General features: G+C 44.6%; 1 protein-coding gene and 2 non-coding genes across 3 annotated transcripts in view; all 3 read right to left on the bottom strand.

Annotated features, from left to right (window-relative positions):
* Positions 1–1217: 1217 nt before the first annotated feature.
* trnag-gcc (transfer RNA glycine (anticodon GCC)) lies at positions 1218–1288 on the bottom strand. Its single transcript has one exon. It is a non-coding gene; the product is annotated as a tRNA-Gly (tRNA).
* A 6612-nt stretch (positions 1289–7900) lies between these two features.
* trnan-guu (transfer RNA asparagine (anticodon GUU)) lies at positions 7901–7974 on the bottom strand. Its single transcript has one exon. It is a non-coding gene; the product is annotated as a tRNA-Asn (tRNA).
* Positions 7975–18299: 10325 nt separating this feature from the next.
* LOC130124081 (ceramide synthase 2-like) overlaps positions 18300–22086 on the bottom strand; it is a 33716-nt gene continuing 29929 nt past the window's right edge. Inside the window, exons 10-11 of the mRNA XM_056293469.1 lie at positions 20719–20875; positions 18300–18982 (exon numbers count right to left, since the gene is read on the bottom strand). Of these exons, the coding sequence (XP_056149444.1) occupies positions 18767–18982; positions 20719–20875 (373 nt within the window). The 3' untranslated portion in view covers positions 18300–18766. The remainder of the gene's footprint in view (positions 18983–20718; positions 20876–22086) is intronic.

Genomic DNA, 22086 nt, shown 5'->3' with positions numbered 1-22086 from the left:
GGTGATGATAATACATGTCCTCCCTGCTGTCTCGTCAGTTTCTTATACTTCTGTAAAAGCAATATCAATTCGCAGTTTTTTTTCAGGTGTGTCAAGACTCGTTTCCTTTTAACTGGTCTGTTTAGTCCAGTCCCATTACAGCTAACAAATTTCACTACCCTATTCATCAACAATAAGTGTATACATCTATCAAAGTGTTATGACCCTGAAGTCCCTTTGCGAGTCAAGATGTGCCTCCTGTAGTAAAATAGCAAAAGAATTTTTTTTTAAATGCACTGACAATAGTAAAAAACAAAACACGCAGACCCACCCCCGTGACCTGAAGCATACAGCTGAAGCCATACTAGTAGTGGTTTTGTTGTTGTTGTTGTTTTGTCAGGAAATGGTCGGGGTATCCTACCTTCACAGTTCCATCCATCCATCCATCCATTATCTAAACCGCTTTTCCTGCTCTCAGGGTCGCGGGGATGCTGGAGCCTATCCCAGCAGTCATTGGGCAGCAGGCGGGGAGACACCCCGGACAGGCTGCCAGATCATCATAGGGCCAACACGTTCACACCTAGGGTCAATTTTTGTACGGCCGATTCACCGGACCTACATGTCTTTGGACTGTGGGAGGAAACTGGAGCACCTGGAGGAAACCCACGCCGACACGGGGAGAACATGCAAACTCCACATTTTCCATGTATTTTTAATGTTGTTTTTGTTTTCTTCCAGTAATATACTGTAGTATTACTTTTTGCTGCTTCTCATAACTCGTGTTAGTTTGTTTTTATATATCTTATATGTGTGTTCGGCCTCTGCTGTTCTTTCCTGAAAGAATTATTTATGTAATAGATTTTTTCTCTTACATGCGTTCAATATTCCCTTAGCTGGCCATGGTTTCTCGGCATATTTTTGTTCCACTACTTTTTTTACTAGAGGACAATTTTTTTCATAGAGAGCAGCTGTTATGGACAGAAATGTGTCATAGGCTACATCTACATCTTCCACATAAACAATATTCCAATCTTGTTTCATTAGGTCTTGTTTAAATAACTCTTTTGCATGTTAGGAAGAGCAGTAAACTCCCCTCCTCAAACTCCGGCTAAGATGTTAGCATGAGCGTTGTACTGATGCTTGCAACAGGGCACACTGACACATTTCTGTTCAGTATACTGTGATATATGCTTCAGATAATTTAATAAAAGCAGTAATGCTTGCACGAAAAGGGCAGTTGCATTGGCCGGGAATCGAACCCGGGCCTCCCGCGTGGCAGGCGAGAATTCTACCACTGAACCACCAATGCTTGCTTAAGTGTGCACTGTGCTGGTTTTTACAGGAAGTAGAAGTATGTGACCTCCGGAACTGGTTGAAATGTTTGTGAACAGTCGAACATAAACATGTATACATAGACGCTGCATTGGCCATTGGATTGGCACATTGGCGGCCTGTCCAGGGTGTCTCCCCGCCTGCCGCCCAATGACTGCTGGGATAGGCTCCAGCATCCCCGCGACCCTAAGCGGGATAAGCGCTTTGGATAAAGGATGGCTGGACAGCCGCTGGATCGTACGTCAACGTCGCCGCCATATTGGACCAGACAAGACTGGCCTGCAAACAACAGCGTGTGCTGCAGTTTTTCTGGCTATATATCACTATAACGTTTACATTTCTCAACTGATTTCAATTAATCATTTTTTTATTCAAGGGTTTATGATCTACGAGACGTACATAAAAAGGTTTTGTCTCCAGTTGCTTAGAAGCTCGATAGTTAGGCTATAATCACTGCTAGATGCTCAATAGAGGAGCGTGTATCAACGCCAGGCTTACATGAACTGCATTTGTGGAAAATGATTCTGCACAATGAAGTGCCGTCCAATGAGTTTGGAGGCAATTGGTTTTATCTCAGCAGAATTCATTGCTCTACTTCTGTCTACAGTCACAACATCGAGGCCCAAGCCATAACACCCCCTCCACCATGTTTCATGGACGAGGTGGTGGTATGTTTTGGATCACGGGCATTTCCTTTTTTCTCTCCAGTTTCCTCTTTCCATCACTCTGGTACATGGTGATCGTTGTCTCATCTGTCCACATCCCCCCCCCCCCCAGAACTTTTTCCAGCTCTTTTAGGTGCTTTTTAGCAAACTGTACTCTTGCCTTTCTGTTCTTCAGGCTTATCAGTGGTTTGCATCTTGCAGAGTCCTGCTGATGTAGTCTTCTACGTATGGTAGACTTTGACACATATACACCTGCATCCAGGAGAAGGTTGTTGATCTGCTGGGCCATTGTCAGGTTTTTCTTCACCAAAGAAGAGTATTCTCAGGTCATCCACTACAGTGGTCTTCCTCGGTCTACCAGGTCTTTTGACGTAATTGAGTTCACCAGTTGTTCTTCTTGTTAGGATGAACCAAACTGCTGATTTTGGATTTTTGCAATGGTCCTGATTGATTGATTGATTTTCTGAGCCTTAAGACGGACGGCCAGCATAATTTGCATCGACTCTGCTGTCTTCCTCATGTTGTCACACCCGAACTGTGGTCGCCGGCGAACACAAGACTGCAATCCGCACAAACAACTATCCCATGGCCGTCCACTACAACGAGGCAAGCCACGGCAACCCCTCATCTCTTAAAGCAATGGCTATCGAGGTCATACCTCACCATATTAGGAGAGGCGACCGCCTCAAAAAACTTCTTCAACGTGAGCCGTATTGGATCTTTACTTTGCAAGCCACTAAATCTCCTGGTCTAAATGACGAACTTGATTTCCTACCATTCCTGTAATGTACTCTCTCAGCAGTCTCTTTTTACTCCATTCCACTCTAAAGGGTTTGCTTGATGTCTTTTCCCTCCTGCCTAGATCATAGACTTCCCTCCCCTGTCTAGATCATAGGCCCATAGGCCCTTTAGCCTACGCACCTCGTATCACCATATTATTGTTTTTTATTTTCACAAATGTCACATGGCTTTTCAACACGTAGGTAGGCAGAACTGGTGCATCACAGCCCCATGGTCTACAACTACAGCTGTTTACCGTCACCTGATTGAACCACCCCAGCCGCTACAAAATGTTTGACTGTTCATTGCCTGTCATGACTTGGATTTAGACGAAAGTCGAAACGCGTCAGTCTTGTTGCCTTGCCCTTGGGTGAATAAATTCCATTTCTTTTGGTTTACGGAGTGCCTCAGCTATCAGTAATTTTTCCATATTTCTCTACCCACCATACTGAAGAGCACCTGTCACCATTAAGCCCCTGGGCCCATGCAGCGCTTCCTACCCCTCCTTGTTCTACTAATCTCCAAAGGCGACTGCAAAGTCTAGAATCAAGACAACAGCTCTCTTCTGTGTTCACTAACGACACAAACACACCTGCCTAACGAAACACATCTGTGAAGCCAATTCAACAAATACTTGTAGGACCAAACAATGGGGGTACCGTGTACATAAGGTGCTGTCATTTAATAAAATAATCATTTTATTTATATAGCACCTTTCTAAAACAATGTTACAAAGTGCTTCACAAAAACAAAAAAACAAAACAGATAAAACCAGACAAGGCAGGAATAAGAGTAAGATTAAATAAGAGTAAAAGTAAAAATAAAAACAAATATCAAACGTTTGTAAAAGCTTTCATAAAAAGAAAAGTTTTAAGACGAGCTTTAAAAGAAGCTAGAGACTTAGTTCGTCTTAGCTCAGCAGGAAGAGGGTTCTATAGTGTGGGGGCTCTAACAGCAAAAGCCCAATCACCCTTTGTAACCAACCCAGACCTGGGAATAACTAGCAGGGCTCCCTCCATCTGCAGACCTTAATGGTCGAGGGAGGGGGGGGACATACCAAGTCAATAAATCACAAATGTATAAAGGAGCAATACCATTTAAAGCCTTAAAAGTGAGCAGTAAAATTTTAAAATCAATTCGAAGTAGAACAGGGAGCCAGTGTGGGGAGGCAAGCACAGGAATGCTTGGTGAAATGGTTTCTAAATGGTTAATCTGATATGGATGAGAACAACCTCAAATTAAAGCTGACGGTCTGCACTTCAACCTCATTGTCATTCTATCCTTTCAAACTCAAAGTGCTGGAGCACAGAACCAAAATAACAAAAGATGTGTGACTGTCCAATGAATTATGGTGCTCACTGTATATTCCACAATATTTATACTGTACTATAGTTTTTTACCATATCATCTAAATATGCAATACTGCTGTAACACCTGAATTTCCCCCCGGGGGGATCAATAAAGGCATATCTTATTTTATCTCGTAATTGTCTTTGTCTGGAATTGTCTGTTGTGGAATATCATTATCCTTTCACTGCTATAAAAATATGGAAAGCAGAATGACTGCCGCTGTCGAGCTATTTGATTTGTACATGCTGATTTTTTCAAATTTTCTCAATGATTAACGTTTAAAGATGCACTATTTAGAATTTTGTTTGAGCATGTCAAAGTGAATGAGCTGTGTTCTGACCTGGAGAACAACAAAAGTTCCACCATGTAAAAAACTTGCTGTTGCATTTCGCGTATATTAAATTATGTTATATACAGGGGCATCTCCATAATTATTAAACAAAGACAATAAGCCAAATCTATGGTTGACAAACGTGAGTTTTTACAATTCGCCATAAAAGCGAATTATTTTAAACCACTCAAGCAGTGGCGCCCCCAGAAATTTTTCATAGGGGTGGCCAAATGGGGCCACTGAAAATCTTGGGGTGGCACACCAAAACCAAAAGCCGGGACTGAATTTCAGGAATTGTATTATGCTGCTGTAGTGTACTGTATAGGCTAGTTGAAAACGGTCAATATGAGAGTTAAGGAGACGCATACTGAAATACTTTGGTTTCTTATTTTTTTTTACAGTTAATGTTACTAAATATCTGATGTGCATAGACTAATACTGGTTCAGTTAACATTTTGAGTTCCACAACAATTCTTGTTTTAATGTGTTACGTATCTGTGTATATTGTAACGTGTTAGACGATTCATTGTTACATTGTATATGTCCAAACATGAAAAATGAAAATATCAGATAGAAGCACATTATGTATAATCAGAAGTATATTCTGCACATACGACTCGTGGCTGGGGGGGCCGGCGGGGGGGCCAGGGATAGTATCAGGGTGGCCGTGGCCACCCCTTGGGGGCGCCACTGCACTTAAGTAATTCAGTTCATTTAAGCCTCACGTCGATACACACTCGAGTAACTGCAGACAAAACTTTTTTGTACGCCACATAGATCATAAACAACTGAATATAAAAACGACCTACTGAAATCGGTTGAGAAATATAAACATTTCAGTGCTTTTTATACAGAAAAACCTTAGCGCCCCAGTTTACTTGTATTCGTCTTGATGCGTGCTCAATAATCCAGGTAAGAAAATCAAAGACGGTTGAATCAGTTCATCCGGATACGTTTACTGACAGATACGTTTCGTCACTCATCTAAGTGACCTCATCAGTCTCAACTGACTGCAGCTATCCCCCACCCTTATAAACAATACAGTGGCGTAACAACCGAAACCGACGGCCAGTTTCATACGCAAATATAGGCGTGACTATTGACTAGAGTTACAATGGCCATGTGTACTATTCACAGAGGATTGGGGAATGTTTGTATTCACAGCATTGTAAGATGGTGACAGATGTAAACTTACAGCCCCCCCCCACCCGGTTCAGGGGTGGTCCTTCCCTCTTCACATAGATGGCCTCTTTGACCCCCCGTTCAAACCAGCGTTCCTCCCTATCAAGCATGTGCACATCCTCATCCTTGAAAGAGTGGCCACTGCCCTGTATATGGATGTAGACTGTGGAGTCCTGGCCTGACGTGTTAGCTCTCCTGTGTTGTGCCATCCTCTTGGCCAGCGTCTGTTTGTTTTCCCCAATGTACAAACCACGGCAACCCTCCTGGCACTTAACAGCGTACACTGTATTGCTCTTTTTGTGCCGGGGGACCCCATCCTTGGGGTGGACCCAACTTCTGGTGCAGTGGGTTTTGGGGTTTGAAAGCAACTGAGACGCGGTGTCTGGAAAATACACATTTCAACTGTTCCAACACTCCCGCCACATACGGAATCGCCACTGGTTTATGCTTAGGCAGCTGTTGTCCTTCTCCTCTCTTCCGATTGGCTGGTGCACTGTTTGGGCGTCTTCCTGGCTTTGACAAACGCCCAGTTAGGATAACCACACTTAACCAGGGCCTGTTTAATGGGATTTCTCCACTTCCCCAGCTGCTGTGTCGGTGGGGATGTTGTCAACTTGGTGGTACCGCATAATGATGACTCCTAGTTTGTGCTCCAGTGGATGATGAGAGTCAAACCTTAAGTACTGATCAGTGTGTGTTGGTTTACGGTAAACATCAACAATCAAATGTCCCTCATCACCGATTGCAATTTCAGTCTAAGAAGGCTAACCTGTCATTTTTCACATCCTCCCTGGTGAACTTGCTGTGGTTGTCCACAGAGTTCATGTGGTCGGTGAAATGTGGTACATTCTGAGATTTAATTTTAACCCAGCTTTCACCCACAAATCTAAACCAATGGCTAGGTAGTCTCCCTGGTTAGGACATCAGACCCAGATAGCATCCGGATGTGAGCCACTTCAGGCAGTGATGGCCTTCTTCTGACCCTGACAAAATGGATGTGAGCCTGAAGTGGCCCACATGTATAATAGCAATATGGCCCAAATATGCCAAATCAAATGTGGGCCTTTTTTGGCAAAGATGCAGTGCTCTCGGCAACATGTAATCTGGATGTGACCCTGAAGTGGCCCGTTTGGAAAATGGTGAATAAGACTCAAATATCACTAAACAAATATGGGCCACCTTTGGCAAATATGTGGCACATGTGGCATTGCTTGGTTCTGGCCTGCAAACAGGCCCAAGAGCCATCATTCCACATGGTATGTGGGACAGATGAAAGTGTTGGGTGTGGGACGGGTCCGGGCCACAGCAATTTTGCTATCTGGGAGAGCCCTCTTTTCCACTTCTTCCATATCATCACCTTCTTAAAATATTGGCCTAATTTTCAAGTTTTTCAAAAAACAGAATAAACTGAAACAAATATAGAATATAATTGACAGACAGCCTTATTTGTATGTCAATAGTCATATATTGTCATAACCTTTTTGTGTGAAATCATTAAGAAATATCATATATTCTATATTTGTTTATTCTGTTTTTTGAAAAACTTGAAAATATGACTTAGGCCATTATTTTGAGAAGGTGACGATATACTAGTTGGCCACAATAGGTGAGACTGGGGAACACATAGCACACCCATGCCTCTGCCTATAGTACTGCTCCCTGTAAGTGAAGTACGTGGACTGAAGGCACAGCTTCAGGAGCAGACACACTTGGTCAGTGTTAAGGGTGGTCCTGTTGCTAAGGGTGGGGTCGTTTTGTAATTTTTTAATTTTACAACTGTGTTGTACTGTATTGTTTATAAGGGTGGGGATACCCGCAGTCATTGAGACTGAAGATGTCACTTAGTTGAGTGATGAAACGTATCTGTCAACAAACGTTGTATCCAGATGAACTGATTCAATCTTCTCTGATTTACTTGTATTCGTTTACAGGTCAGTCTTGCCCGGGCCAATATGGCGACGACGTTGACATATCGCAGCAACGGAGCGGAGCTGAAACTTAATTTCATTTCTGACCCATGTAACATCACTGTTAGAACATCTGCAATAAAGGGGAAGAACGAAGACTCACAGCAGCTTTCTGTTCATGCTTTCTCTTGCAATTTGTCAGCATCCTTTTTGGGTGGATGTCCCAACACATTTTTAACCTTTTTATTATAAAGATGGACACTGAACAACCAAATTTTCAAGGCGCCTTAAGTTGCTAGTTTGACACTAATGAGTCACTGAACCGAGGCAAATCTTAACCTCATTTACAATTAAAGTTTAGAAAACTAACCTGTCGTCCCTGGGTGGGCTCGAACCACCAACCTTTCGGTTAACAGCCGAACGCGCTAACCGATTGCGCCACAGAGACAAGTTGCACCACATTGTTGTATAGCAACATAATAAATATAAAAATATATATAATTTAAATGCAGAAAAGCTGTTTAAAACTATTATCCCACATTACTTTCAATAATGTGGACACTGGAACATTATTGCAGGCAGAACTGTAGTTCCATAAACTTTACCACTGACACGCGTGGAGGATCTGCTGACTTCCTTTTGCATTTCTGTCCTCCAGAATAAAATGATGGGAAGCATCTCGGATGAAGCATAGTTATTAATTAGTGAAAATCTAAATATCAAAGGAGCAATTTATAAAATAAATGTAATTTTTACAGTATTTTAAATTGTAAAATCCTACATTACCCTAACCCCCTGTAAATATGAGCATTTTATCGGATATACACGCAGTATATCGATGTTGTGAATATAAACGGTACTGCCTTGTGTTTAGATTTATTTTTTGAGGCGGGGGGGGGTAACTACATGATTTTTCTAACGATCAATACAGTATCATCCTTCACTGACACACGCACGCACACACACACGCGCTGCAAACCACTTAGCCTGAAAGGTTGGGATGTAGCACAAAGTAAGCAAGAAAAAAAATGCATGGATAAATGCTAAGCACTGGGTTGCCAAATTTAGCTCACACTGAGCATTACCATTAATTGAGAAATGTTTTGAGATTATGATCATAAAAAGGCTTTGATCTGTGGAAGAGGAACATTTTTAGCACACTGTAACACCGCGACCCAACCCCGGAAAAGCGGCTAAAGATGAGATGAGAGACTGGAACAGATTTTTTTTCTTATTAAGTAAAGCTAATACAACATACCTGTCCTATTCTACTCTTATTTTAACAGCCATTTACCTTTGCATCTCCTGCTGCACTGTGGCTGGTCTTGCAGGTGTGCTGCTGGTAGGCGCAGTAGCAGTAGGCTGAGCGGTGTGTTGAGGTGCGTGAGGTCTGTTGCCGGTAGGCCCAGTTGCAGTAGGCTGAGCAGCGGTGTATTGAGGTGCGTGAGGTGTACTGTTCCTTTCACTTCTTATACAGCTCAGAAGCACACGAACTGCTGACTCAATGTTTGTGTTCTGGTAATTTTGAGAGATGTGGGGGTTACATGTAATTACATGCATTTGGTAGCTAACTGGAAGTGTGTAACGTTTGCGCGACAGCATGTTCACAAATAACACAGAATCACCTTTGCACAAGTTTTTTTGTAAAAATGTATTGTATATGATACAGGCAGGCTATATAATATGTCTCTGAGGCCTAACAGACATGTCAATGGTACTTCAATATGGCAATATTGCCTTCTGTAATGCAAACTCTGACGTCCATGGTATTCCTATACAAATTAATATCTGCCAAAAAAAACTGGTAACCATGGTTTTCTTACCATGGTAAATTCTCATAAGGGTAATCTTAGCTTAGATTAAGTGCATCCTCATGATATGATACTCACCTGCAAAGACACACCCGGATCTGTCATTTTTCTAAAAGACAAAACAGAAGAGAATATGAAGAATCAATGCACATAATTTAGTATGAGGGTATCTTTCGCCGACTAGCAACAAACGATTGGATAGCAAGCTAGCTAACTAAACTGTAGGCTAATTTGTTATGCTACCTAGCTACCTTTCGGGAAGCTTTTTTAACACCTTTATTATATCAAAAGAACAAAATCTGGTCATAACAATAAAAAAATTAGCAAATAGTACAAATCAGACTGAGCTACTACACATTTTTTAGTATTTCACAAAACAATAAAAAATAATAATATAAAAACAAAAAGACAGAAAGAGGTCTAATCAGAAATCAATATATCTAAGTTTTTGTAAATATGCAAAGCTTGTTTGGTTTGTGTACATTTCAGTGCTTTCTTAACATTTATTAATTCATTCATGAAGACTAAGAATAGTGGTGGCCTTTAATAAATCTAGATCTATGGATAAACTGTTTTATCCACAATAATCAGGCTATTGTACAACATTTCCATATTTTTATCCTCCATTATAACTCCAAATTTAATATCCTCATATTTTAAACTGGGCAAATGAAAGTCCTTTTCAGACATCCAATTTTGAAATAATTCCCAAAAGACTAGTATATTTAGAAGTAAAAAAAAATGTTCTAATGTCTCACTAACAGAATCACAAAACATAAAATTTTTTTTTCAATGTTAAATTTTTGTCTCAGAAACTCATTACAAGGATAAATATCATCTATCATTCTAAAATGAGGTTCTTTCGCTTTTGGTGAAATAGGGAGAGTGAGGTATCTGGTTCTAATTCTGCCTATAATCTCTTTAGCATAATTTTTTAATAGATTTTTTTTTTAATGGTAGAGGAAAGAGTACGGAGGTAAGTAAGGGCACCCCCTTAATTATTTTTTTGTGCATTTTTTCTCCATAAAATCGAGATTGTCTATGTAAAGTGAAGGCATCTTTGGTACTAACACGTCATAAGTCAAAATTGCTTTTACCATATTCACCATTACTCGTGGGATTGCCTTGATAACCACGAAGTAGTTTTTTTTGTACGTCACACTGAATTAATCTATGAATTCGTTGTACTCTAGAACATTTCCTCTTGAACCCATCAAATGTAAAATAGACCAAATACCCCTCTCCACCCAATCATAATCACATAAAAAGATGTTCTTTTAAACAAGATATGTCTGTAATTCCAGATCGGAGAGCTCTATCTAGCATAGCAAGTACGCCTGCTCAGGCCGCCATCTTACAAAACGTTGATGAGCCTCCCAACGCAGCTGACCAGCGCGCATATTTAACCTATAAACAAAAGTATAACGGTGGGTGAGACCAGAAAACATGAGGAATCAACGCGCATAATTTAATATGACGGGTATCTTTCGCCGACTAGCGAGAGACGACTGGATAAGCTAACGTAAGGTTAACAGTGCAACGGTTGATTTGTCGTGTCGGGAGGCCAGAGCAGCGAAACCTAACTAAGAAACGCTGCATACCAACGCAGCTGACCAGCGCGCATATTTAACCTATAAACAAAAGTGTAACGGTGGGTGAGACCAGAAAACATGAGGAATCAACGCGCATAATTTAATATGACGGGTATCTTTCGCCGACGAGCGAGAGACGATTGGATAAGCTAACGTAAGGTTAACAGTGCAACGGTTGATTTGTTAGCTAGCTGCTAGCTTACGTTTCGGGAGGCCAGAGCAGCGAAACCTAACGAAGAAACGCTGCATACCAAGGTAGCTGACCAGCGTGCATATTTAACCTATCAACAAAAGTATAACGGTGGGTGAGACCAGAAAACATGAGGAATCAACGCGCATAACTTAATATGACGGGTATCTTTCGCCGAGAGACGATTGGATAAGCTAACATAAGGTTAACAGTGCAACGGTTGATTTGTTAGCTAGCTAGCTAGCTTACGTTTCGGGAGGCCAGAGCAGCGAAACCTAACGAAGAAACGCTGCATACCAACGCGGCTGACCAGCGCGCATATTTAACCTATAAACAAAAGTATAACGGTGGGTGAGACCAGAAAACATGAGGAATCAACGCGCATAACTTAATATGACGGGTATCTTTCGTCGAGAGACGATTGGATAAGCTAACGTAAGGTTAACAGTGCAACGGGTGATTTGTTAGCTAGCTAGCTAACCTTTCGGGAGGCCAGAGCAGCGAAACCTAACGAAGAAACGCTGCATACCAACGCGGCTGACCAGCGCGCATATTTAACCTATAAACAAAAGTATAACGGTGGGTGAGACCAGAAAACATGAGGAATCAACGCGCATAACTTAATATGACGGGTATCTTTCGCCGACTAGCGAGAGACGACTGGATAAGCTAACGTAAGGTTAACAGTGCAACGGTTGATTTGTTAGCTAGCTAGCTAGCTTATGTTTCGGGAGGCCAGAGCAGCGAAACCTAACGAAGAAATGCTGCATACCAACGTAGCTGACCAGCGCGCATATTTAACCTATAAACAAAAGTATAACGGTGGGTGAGACCAGAAAACATGAGGAATCAACGCGCATAACTTAATATGACGGGTATCTTTCGCCGACTAGGGAGAGACGACTGGATAAGCTAACATAAGGTTAACAGTGCAACGGTTGATTTGCTAGCTAGCTAGATAGCTAGCTAACCTTTCGGGAGGCCAGAGCAGCGAAACCTAACTAAGAAACGCTGCATAGCAACGCGGCTGACCAGCGCGCATATTTAACCTATAAACAAAAGTATAACGGTGGGTGAGACCAGAAAACATGAGGAATCAACGCGCATAATTTAATATGACGGGTATCTTTCGCCGACTAGCGAGAGACGACTGGATAAGCTAACGTAAGGTTAACAGTGCAACGGATGATTTGTTAGCTAGTGTAACCGGTTATTTTCTTGCCTGGTGCGGGATTCGATACGAGGCGTACTGCACCACAAGGCGACATCACTAACCGCTCGGCTAAAGGGTCGGACCCGTTAGCTAGGGGGCTAACGTGTCTTATTAGTAGTTTACACTAGTTAGCTAGCTAGCTAGCTTACGTTTCGGGAGGCCAGAGCAGCGAAACCTAACGAAGAAACGCGGCATACCAACGTGGCTGACCAGCGTGCATATTTAAAGTATCAACAAAAGTATAACGGTGGGTGAGACCAGAAAACACACCTTAAACATCGGCCGCCAGCACCTCCTGAGTCGGCGTTCCGGAGTCTGGCTCATGGCGGCCGTGGCGGGGCTGTTTCTCTCTCCCTCTCTCTCTGGTTAGAGCGCCAAGCGGCGGTCAAGGCCGAGACAGGCGCCCAAACGGGCCCCTTTGATTGGCCGACGGGTTCCGTGTCGCTGAACAGTGCGCGCCTTCCCACACCCCGGCGCTGCACACGCGCAAATCACTTCCCGCCCAAATACCCTTGAGACGTTGGCGCAAAAGAAACCCAGCGTTTGAGACTCGTAGCGGCAGATTCAGTGAACGACTCGTGTTTGCGCTAGAAAAACATCCCAGAAGAAAAAAAAAAGAGTATTTGTGAGAAATTATCCTACAGGTGTGCAACTCCAATTGCGCGAGTTCACGTGCCGATTTGCGGATGTGCACATCTCGTCCATGCCTCCACGTTGTTTCGATGCGGGCGTGTGGACGCGTTTTGCGCCCAATTCGAGTTTCCTCGTTTGTGATTTGCAGAATAAGGATTCGTGCACCTGCAATGGGGAATTGGAGAGGGCGCGAGTGTTGTGTTGTGTTTGCGGGAGAGACATTTTCTTTCTTTTTTTTTTTTTACAAGTTTGCAACTTTTTCTCTGCGACTTCAAATTTACTGATACACGCGTGCAACTGTTTTCTGCAACCACAAATTCCACTGCCACAGGTGCTCAGTCGTTTTGCACCAATAATACCTTCGTAAGTCGTCAAAACCTCCAAACCAATGACTGGCCAGTGAGTCTGCTCCGCAGGAGGGACCGCTGCAGGTTTCTGGGGATGCCTGGGGCGGTTTTACGTGTAACAGTCGAAACAAACCCTCTGGTGCCATCTAGCGGTCATCTGCAAAACTGTTTACCGAGCCACTATGCCTCGGCGCAAAAAGAAAAAAAAGATTTCTGTAAACTTACTCAACTGTCAAGAAATTTAGAATAAATATAACGATGACGAACAAATATTGCATGCACCGCATCAGACAACTACGGGGCAGAGAAAATAGTGTAGCGAATTCGGGGGGGGGGGGCAGGCCGAGATACCGTCGCCACAGCCGGGACGCGAACCCATATCTCCTGCACCGCAACCGACAACGTTAATTAACATGTTCCATATCCCACAACATAACCAAAACATCGATCGCTCAGTTGCATTGTGGGTAATATGTGAATGAACCTCGGGGCAGAAACACTAGTAGAATTCGCCACAATAGTGATAAGCATATGGGAAAAAAATACTTGCAAGTCGATTTTTTTGTCATACAAACGAAATGTAGGACCTCCCGAACTTGATTATACTTCACTAATCGCAACACGTGAAATCAAAGATTGGATTTGAATATTTAATCCTCTCATAAGTGCAAAAAAAAACACCCCCACTTTCTGTGTGACTTCGTGTCACAGTCTGGGAGAGATACTACAGAGGTATAGAGTTGATCAGCCACAGCATGAAGATTTGGGAAAGAGTAATAGAAGCTAGGTTAAGAGGAGAGGTGATGACCAGCGAGCAGCAGTATGGTTTCATGCCACGAAAGAGCACCACAGATGTGATGTCTGCTTTGAGAATGTTGATGGAGAAGTACAGAGGAGGTCAGAAGGAGTTACATTGTGTCTTTGTAGATTTAGAGAAAGCATACGACAGGGTGCCGAGAGAGGAGGTGTGGTATTGCATGAGGAGGTGGGGAGCTGCAGAGAAGTATGTAGGAGTGGTGCAGGATATGTATGAGGGAAGTGTGACAGTGGTGAGGTGTGTGGTTGGAATGACAGATGGGTTCAAGGTGGAGGTGGGATCACATCAAGGATCGGCTCTGAGCCCTTTCTTGTTTGCAATGGTGATGGACAGGTTGACGGACGAGATCAGGCAGGAGTCTCCGTGGACGATGATGTTCGCGGATGACATTGTGGCCTGTAGCGAGAGTAGGGAGCAGGTGGAGGAGAGCCTGGAGAGGTGGAGGTATGCACTGGAGAGAAGAGGAATGAAAGTCAGTAGGAGCAAGACGGCATACGTATGCACGAATGAGAGGAAGGACAGTGGAGTGGTGAGGATGCAAGGAGTGGAGGTGACGAAGGTGGATGAGTTTAAATACTTGGGGTCAACTGTACAAAGTAATGGGGAGTGCAGAAGAGAGGTGAAGAAGAGAACCGGTTATTTCATGCATACATATCCATATTAATATAAATCAGCCTGTACATGGTCTTACTTCATTTATACTAAGCTTTATTTCCATGTAATTGAACAATCACGTGACCCACCGTTTATATTTTCCTTCAAAGGTTCAGTTTGAAAAGGCCGACAGTGTAAGAGTGATGCATTTCATGACCCATGTGTCTTAGTGTTGTTGATATGGGCACTTGGGCACCTTATGCCCAAAAAGCCTTGGCAGTCCCATTGTGCTGGCAAGAGTGTAGTCAGTGTGTTGTCTGAAATATGCTTGATCTGACCTGACCTATATTCTGCAGTGGCCAAACTGTGTGCTTTCGGATATCCTCCATGAAGCGGCACTCCAGGAAGGAGATAAAGCTTACCTAACATCGGCTCGGGTGTGTGCCAGCTCCCGAGACACTGTGACTATTTCAGGAGATGGGCACATTTTCAGTGGCTTGGCAGTAAGTGCTTCAGTAAAGGCTGCAGCCGCGTACAATACTTAAGTGCTGTGGTGTCCATTCATGTTTTTGTTTTTTTTTTCTTTAAGATTTTTTTTTTTGCCTTTTCCCACCTTTATTTGATAGCGATAGTAGAGAGAGACAGGAAAGGCAGGGGATGACATGTGGCAAAGGGCCCAGGCCAGATTCCAACCCAGGCAGCTGCGGTAAGGATTCAGTCTTATATGTGGTACGCGGTCCACCGGGGTGCCCCCTATGCATGTTTTACTTCTCCGTGGATTGTCACCTTGTTGTGGTGGAGAAGCTCGGGTGGTCCTGAGATCCTGAGCGCAATGCCGTCTGGAGCTATGCTCCTGGTAGGGTCACCCATGGCAGAAAGGTCAAGGGGGAGGTCCCTGACAAAGAGAAAGCCAACCAAGACCTCAATGGTGGAACAGGCGCAGGATGATGGCTGACCACAGGGAAGCATCACAATGACTGGGAAGGCGGATGAAGGCTGTAGCGGAAATGGGCCCCCAGTCGTCTTGGACTCCATGTCACTGGATCCTGACCCAGATCTGTCAAGGACCATGTGGTGGCTGTCTGTGCATCAGTCTCCCCATGTTAAGCAAAGGTCATGCACAGGTGTCCTCCATAAAGGATGGTCATACTCGCTTCTAGTGACCGCCGATGATGATGCATGTTTTCACGGTCTCCATGGATATCTGCTCTTTTGGCTTACATTCTGTTTTACACAGGTGTTGCTATACGGAGTAGGAGCTCTACGTCATGCAGAAAAGCATTCTACACTATGTACACCACTAACACCTGCCATAATGCTTTCGAAGTTTATCGTTAAAGAGCATATTAAACTGGGGCGGTTTGCAGCTGAGTGTGAAATGGCCGGGATGAGAGTCAGCACCTCCAAGTCTGAGGCCGTGGTTCTCTACTGGAAAATGGCGGCTTGCTCCCTCCGGGTTGGGGATGAGTTGTTGCCTCCAGTGAAGGAGTTCGAGTATCTTGGGGTCTTGTTCACGAGTGAGGGTAGGATGGAGCGGGAGATTGACAGGCAGATTGGTGCAGCATCAGCAGTAATGCGGACGTTGTACCGGACCGTTGTGGTGAGGAGGGAGCTGAGCCAGAAGGCAAAGCTCTGAATTTACCAGTCGGTCTTCGTTCCAACCCTCACCTATGGTCATGAGCTTTGAGTAGTGACCGAACAGGTGAGATCAGGGCTTCAAGCGGCTGAGCTGAGTTTCCTCTGTAGGGTGTCTGGGCTCAGCCTTAGAGATAGGGTGAAGAGCTCGGAGTAGAGCCGCTGCTCCTTCGCGTCGAAAGGAGCCAGTTGAGGTGGTTCGGGCATCTGATTAGGATGCCTCCTGGGCGCCTTCCTTTGGAGGTTTTCCAGGCACGTCCAACTGGGAGGAGACCCCGGGGTAGACCCAGAACTCACTGGAGGAACTACATGTCCAATCTGGCCTGGGAACGCCTTGGGATCCCCCAGGAGGAGCTGGAGGGTGTTGCTGGGGAGAGGAATGTCTGGAGTGCCCATTTAGTATGCTGCCACCGTGACCCGACCCCGGAGAAGTGGCTGATAATGAGATGAGATGAGATGATATTAAGCATAATACTGTCATGACAGTTTGGCTATTGTGTCTTGCCTGAAATTCCAGCTGAACAATGACGTAGCAACAAAGGAGGAGGAAAATCCAGCAGAGGAAGCCAATTCAGTCAAAATCCTTGTTTGCCTTCAACATTAAGTCGGGCGGGACAGAAACTTTTACATGGGGTTTAAAATTTTGTTGACATCTGCAAATTCGCACACGGAAAGGAACGAATCCATTGGAGACACCGATATTCTCCCTGTAGGTGGCCATCTTAACTTTGCTGTTTGCAGAAAGGTAAATCCACTGTAATCACACTTTATAGAGACGCTCGCACACGTTCATGCAACCGGTCTGCAGAGGAGGATGAGGATCAGTGGGGATGAAGGCAAGGAATGTAAAATTCTCCATTCTTTTGCCTTTGAAAAGTTAATTGGATGCAACTAAGACTGTGGATGTTCACACTTATGCTAAACCGTGGCTGTCGGTAGCGTTATATCTACCTCTGACAAGTCGTCCAGTCAACAGAATATTTCTGCTGGCCTCGTACACGACTACCCAGGGCTTCTCGAGGACAGGATAACTGAGAGTTTGCCCCAAGTGTGTTCAGATCAAATCAAACAGTCGCTTTGTGAGAAATCAGGCTTGCTCCCATAGCGCTGCTGGGAAAACTTGACGACTAAGTTTCACCCCTCCAGAAAGCAAAAACAGAAAGGCTCAAAGAAGGAAAAGGGCACAGTATAATAACACAACAATCCAGCATAATCCATTTAGTAACACAACATAATAACCCGTCATTGTTACAACATGTCAGGGTGTCATTAGATGTGGCGCAAACACATCTACATCTAATCTATGTAGGGAAGGAAAAGTGCTAGACTCAGAGTCACATACCAACAGTGTCACATCATAATCACAACCTCAAAACATCATTGCAAAAGGTTGACTTTATTTATAACTCAACATGTTTCATGCAAAAGAAAACACTATCAAACTATTATTTCTGTCTGTCTGTGTTTGTCATATATACCATACACTACAGCTGTAGCCTACCAGTTCGTTCCAGGAGTTTCATGAATCCTACAGAGTTTAGCTGACGAATCTTTCATGACAACCAGTCTGCGATACAGGCTGCAGTTAACTGAAGCAATAGTAGGCAGGTTGTTGCTGCCGTGTCTGGACACAGCATGCTTCTATACACCAGCGAAGCACCATGGCCGCCGTGCTATGCCAAATTTTCAATGACATAGTGCTCAGAAAAGAGACAAATATTGGATTCTCAAATTCAATTTCATCATATTCTCGAACCACAGCATGTGTTTTTGGTCATGTTCATCCACATACATCACACAACTGGTGCTTTAATTTGAGTATTGTACTGAACGATAAACCAGTAGTTCATCTACAAAGAAACCTACTATTGCAATGCTGTTGCATGCTGCAACCTCTGTTTTGCTGTCAATTGTTAAATAGCCCCCACCCACCCACCCAAATGAAACCCAAAAACTGCCCAATAAGTCAAGGCATTGAATTCCAGTTTACTTAATAAGAATGAATATGTGGCCTCAGTGGCCTATCTGTCATTGAAGTTGCCCCTGAATCCAGGGGTTGTGGGTTTAAAACCCAAGTGGAAGACTGCGGGGTGGTTCATTGGAAGTGTGCTAGGTCCATAACCTAGAGGTTGGTTGCATAGAAACCATCATCTGCCATGGTGATCATTTTCCAGATTTTATGATTCAAGCTAAACAATGGTTTGGGACTCAGTAGAGGACTCCACTGTCATCCATTTACTCATCTCATCTGTTGCTTGAGGAAGGTGTGGCACAAGCCTGCTGGACCTTTAGCAAAGGAGCTGATCAGCCGGATCCTTCTTGATGTGTAGGTTCTCTTAAATTGGAGCCGGACAACGTATCTGAGATCAAATTTGTCCTAAATCCTGAAGTACGATTCAGACAAAACTTTACTGAGATTTACGCATTCTGTCTACAGCGGAAGCCCTGCGGCTGGTTAAAGTACTCAGCACACAGCTGTTGGTCAGCATAGTCAGTTTAGAGTTGATGGCCTCTTTGCTCCTCTCCCAGCAGTAATCTCCTTCATCCTTAGCATCCTCTTCCCCTTTGTCCTTCTCCTCCTCCTCCACGTCGCTCTCTTCATCACTGCGTTCATCTTTGTCCAGCTAAAGGCACGAGACAGAGGCAGGCTTAAGAGGTCATGAATCAAACACCTGTTACCATGTTTGTGTTACCTGCAATTTTTGAATTTAAAGCTGAAACCCGTAACTTTTCTCCTTCAACAAATAGTTATTTCATCCATCCGGACCGCGGTGTCAGGTCGCATAATGCTGTCATCTTCTCCATGGTTGGAGACACTCTCCATATAATGCTGCTGAAATGCTTGACCCGGTAGGACAAACACTGGAGCGGCAGTAAACTCATCCCTACTGACTGAAGCGTGACAATGTGGCCATGCTCCTGTTGGACAGACAATCAATATTACTGAACAACAGTACTGCAATTTAGAGTACGTCTCCGTTAAAAATGGATAACTTGGAAAATGCCATTTTCGTAGCTAATTTCATAGCTAGTTTTCTTTCTCTTCTTTTTTTTGGGATTTTCCCCCCTTTGTCTCCCCAATTGTTCCTGTCCAATTACCCCCACTCTTCCGAGCCGTCCCAGTCGCTGCTCCACCCCCTCCGCAGATCCGAGGAGGGCTGCAGACTACCACATGCCTCCTCCCATACATGTGGAGTCGCCAGCCGCTTCTTTTCACCTGACAGTGAGGAGTTTCGCCAGGGGACATAGCGCGTGGGAGAATCACGCTACCCCCCCCCCAAGCAGGTGCCCCGACCGACCAGAGGAGGCGCTAGTGCGGCGACCAGGACACACACCCACATCCGGCTCCCCACCTGCAGACACGGCCAATTGTGTCTGCAGGGACGCCCGACCAAGCCGGAGGTAGCGCAGGGATTCGAACCGGCGATCCCTGTGTCGGTAGGCAACGGAATAGACCGCAATAGACCTCATAGCTAGTTTCTGCCTAGGGAAGCGTTTTCTGAGCCTTGTCAAAAAGTCTCTTCTGCTGGGTAGGTACACACAACTTGAGTGGACAGCTTTACCTGCGATCACATGACAGTCATACGCCAGCCCTTTTGAAACGCTCGGGGTGCCTCCATACCCAAACGGTTACAGCGCAGACCGCATGGTCGCCGGTTCGAATCCAGCCGGCGACCACTGTTGCAAGTCATACCCCTCTCTCTCTCTCCCTCACTTACTGTTTGTCTCCACTGCTGCTATCCAATAAAGGTATAAAGTACCAAACAAATAATCTTTTAAAAAAAAAAAGAAGAACATTTTTGAAAAGCTCCATTTTGTTTTTTTTGCCATCCACGCTACAGTGTGAGACGGAATTTATCGACTTCGGAGAACATTCCCGAAAAGCTGTGTTTACAGCGGCCAAAAATGCAGGCATGGAAGGCCCGAAAGGGGGAGAAAACGATGCATTTCTCAATTTATCGGCATTAGTTTGGGTGCCTGTGATGGTCTGGCGGCCCTGTCCAGGGTGTCTCCCCGCCTGCCGCCCAATGACTGCTGGGATAGGCTCCAGCGTCCCCGCCACCCCGACAGCAGGATAAGCGGTTCGGAGGTGGAGCAGCCACAATGGCTGCTCCACCTGGTTTGCAGTCCCAGAACATCAGAGTCAACAGGTCTGTTTCTCTCTGCCTCCTACATCCAAATATATCACAACGCGGTCCTACTGGGAGACTGACTGTCTGTCCAACACCACCACCGCCTCAATGTCATCAAATGTCAAATGGATGAAATAAGGACTTGCCGATGGAGAAGAGCAGCAGACTGCAGCTTTGGCCTGAAGGAAAACACATGGTGCATGTTAGGCTCCACTGCTGATTCCTACCTTGCCCAAGAAGAGGAACTTGTAGACCATGCGTAAGATCAGTCCAGCCCAGAAGATGTGAAGCGCCTGCAGCACCATGAGCAGGACGTTGAAAAAGTAGTAACCGGCGAACGGCTCAAACATCTCCATGGACAGCACCAAGGTGGCGTGGATGATTCTAGAGAACGCCGAGAAAAAAGTTGGACATTCAACAAACAGTCAACGTGTACGCATTTGTTTCACGCTGCACCACAACTCGCGTTTAACAACATCCGCCAATCCTCCACACGGTCCCATGGCGGTCACGTTTGTCTGTACTTTCATACGACTGTTGTGTTTCTGCAGCCCGGTTAAAAGTCCCGGCACACGCGGAGAGCTTTAAAGCAAAGGTTGAATTTTGAAAATATAACCTTCACTTCAATTCATTTATAAAAAATCCACTCAGTAACACACAGTGCTGAAATAACTAGTCGATGAATCGAGGTTTGGGATACTTTATTGATCCCCGTGGGGAACTTCTTCTCTGCATTTCACCCATCCTAGCTGTGTAGCTAACATGCATGTCTTTTTGATGGTGGGGGAAACGGGAGCACCCGGAGAAACCCCACCGCAGACACGGGGAGGACATGCAAAGTCCACACAGAGGATGACCCGGGATGACCCCCAAGGTTGGACAACCCCGGGGTTCGAACCCAGGACCTTCTTGCTGTGAGGCGACAGCGCTAACCGCTGGGCCGCCGTGCTGACTTGATTGTCAGAAAATTAATCGATTACAGTTTTGCTAATTGTTTAAGCCACTTGTCGAGTGAAAAGGCAATACTTATAGTGGTTCTGGATCTGGACATGTAAGAAGGGCATTTATTAGTATTTTAGACATTCTTCTTCTTCTTCTTCTTTCGGCTTGTTCCCTGTTTCCCAGGGGTTGCCACAGCAGATTTTACAGTTTCCATCGGTACCCTGTGAGGGCACAGCACCAATGGCGGCTGTTGTTAACCCGGGCCTCAGCCCATCCCGTATAGAGCCTCGACAGATCCGGTTTTCTCAAGCCGCATAATGATTTGGCAAAATTTTACATGGGATGCCCTTCCTGACACAACCACTAACCCTATGGACGGGGGGGGGGGGTGCAGGTAGAGCCCTGGATAGCATCCCAGTACTCATGGACTTGCCTGTCTCCACATTTTTCGACATTATCTAGACCAGTGTTTCTCAACCGGGGGTCCGCGGACCCCTAGTGGTCCGTGGTGTAATTGCAAGGGGTACGTGAAAATAAAATATCTTTAAAAAAAAGATCCTATGACATTTATAGAAATGGGATTGTTTTACTCAAATGTGACTGAGACCTTTATCTACCTAAACTATAAAGGGTAACAGGACTTTTTTCTCTAA

Source organism: Lampris incognitus, chromosome 14, assembly GCF_029633865.1.
Source record: "Lampris incognitus isolate fLamInc1 chromosome 14, fLamInc1.hap2, whole genome shotgun sequence".
NCBI classification, from domain to species: domain Eukaryota; kingdom Metazoa; phylum Chordata; class Actinopteri; order Lampriformes; family Lampridae; genus Lampris; species Lampris incognitus.
The sequence above is the reverse complement of the archived record's forward strand: the minus strand, read 5'-3'. Positions and strand labels throughout refer to the sequence as shown.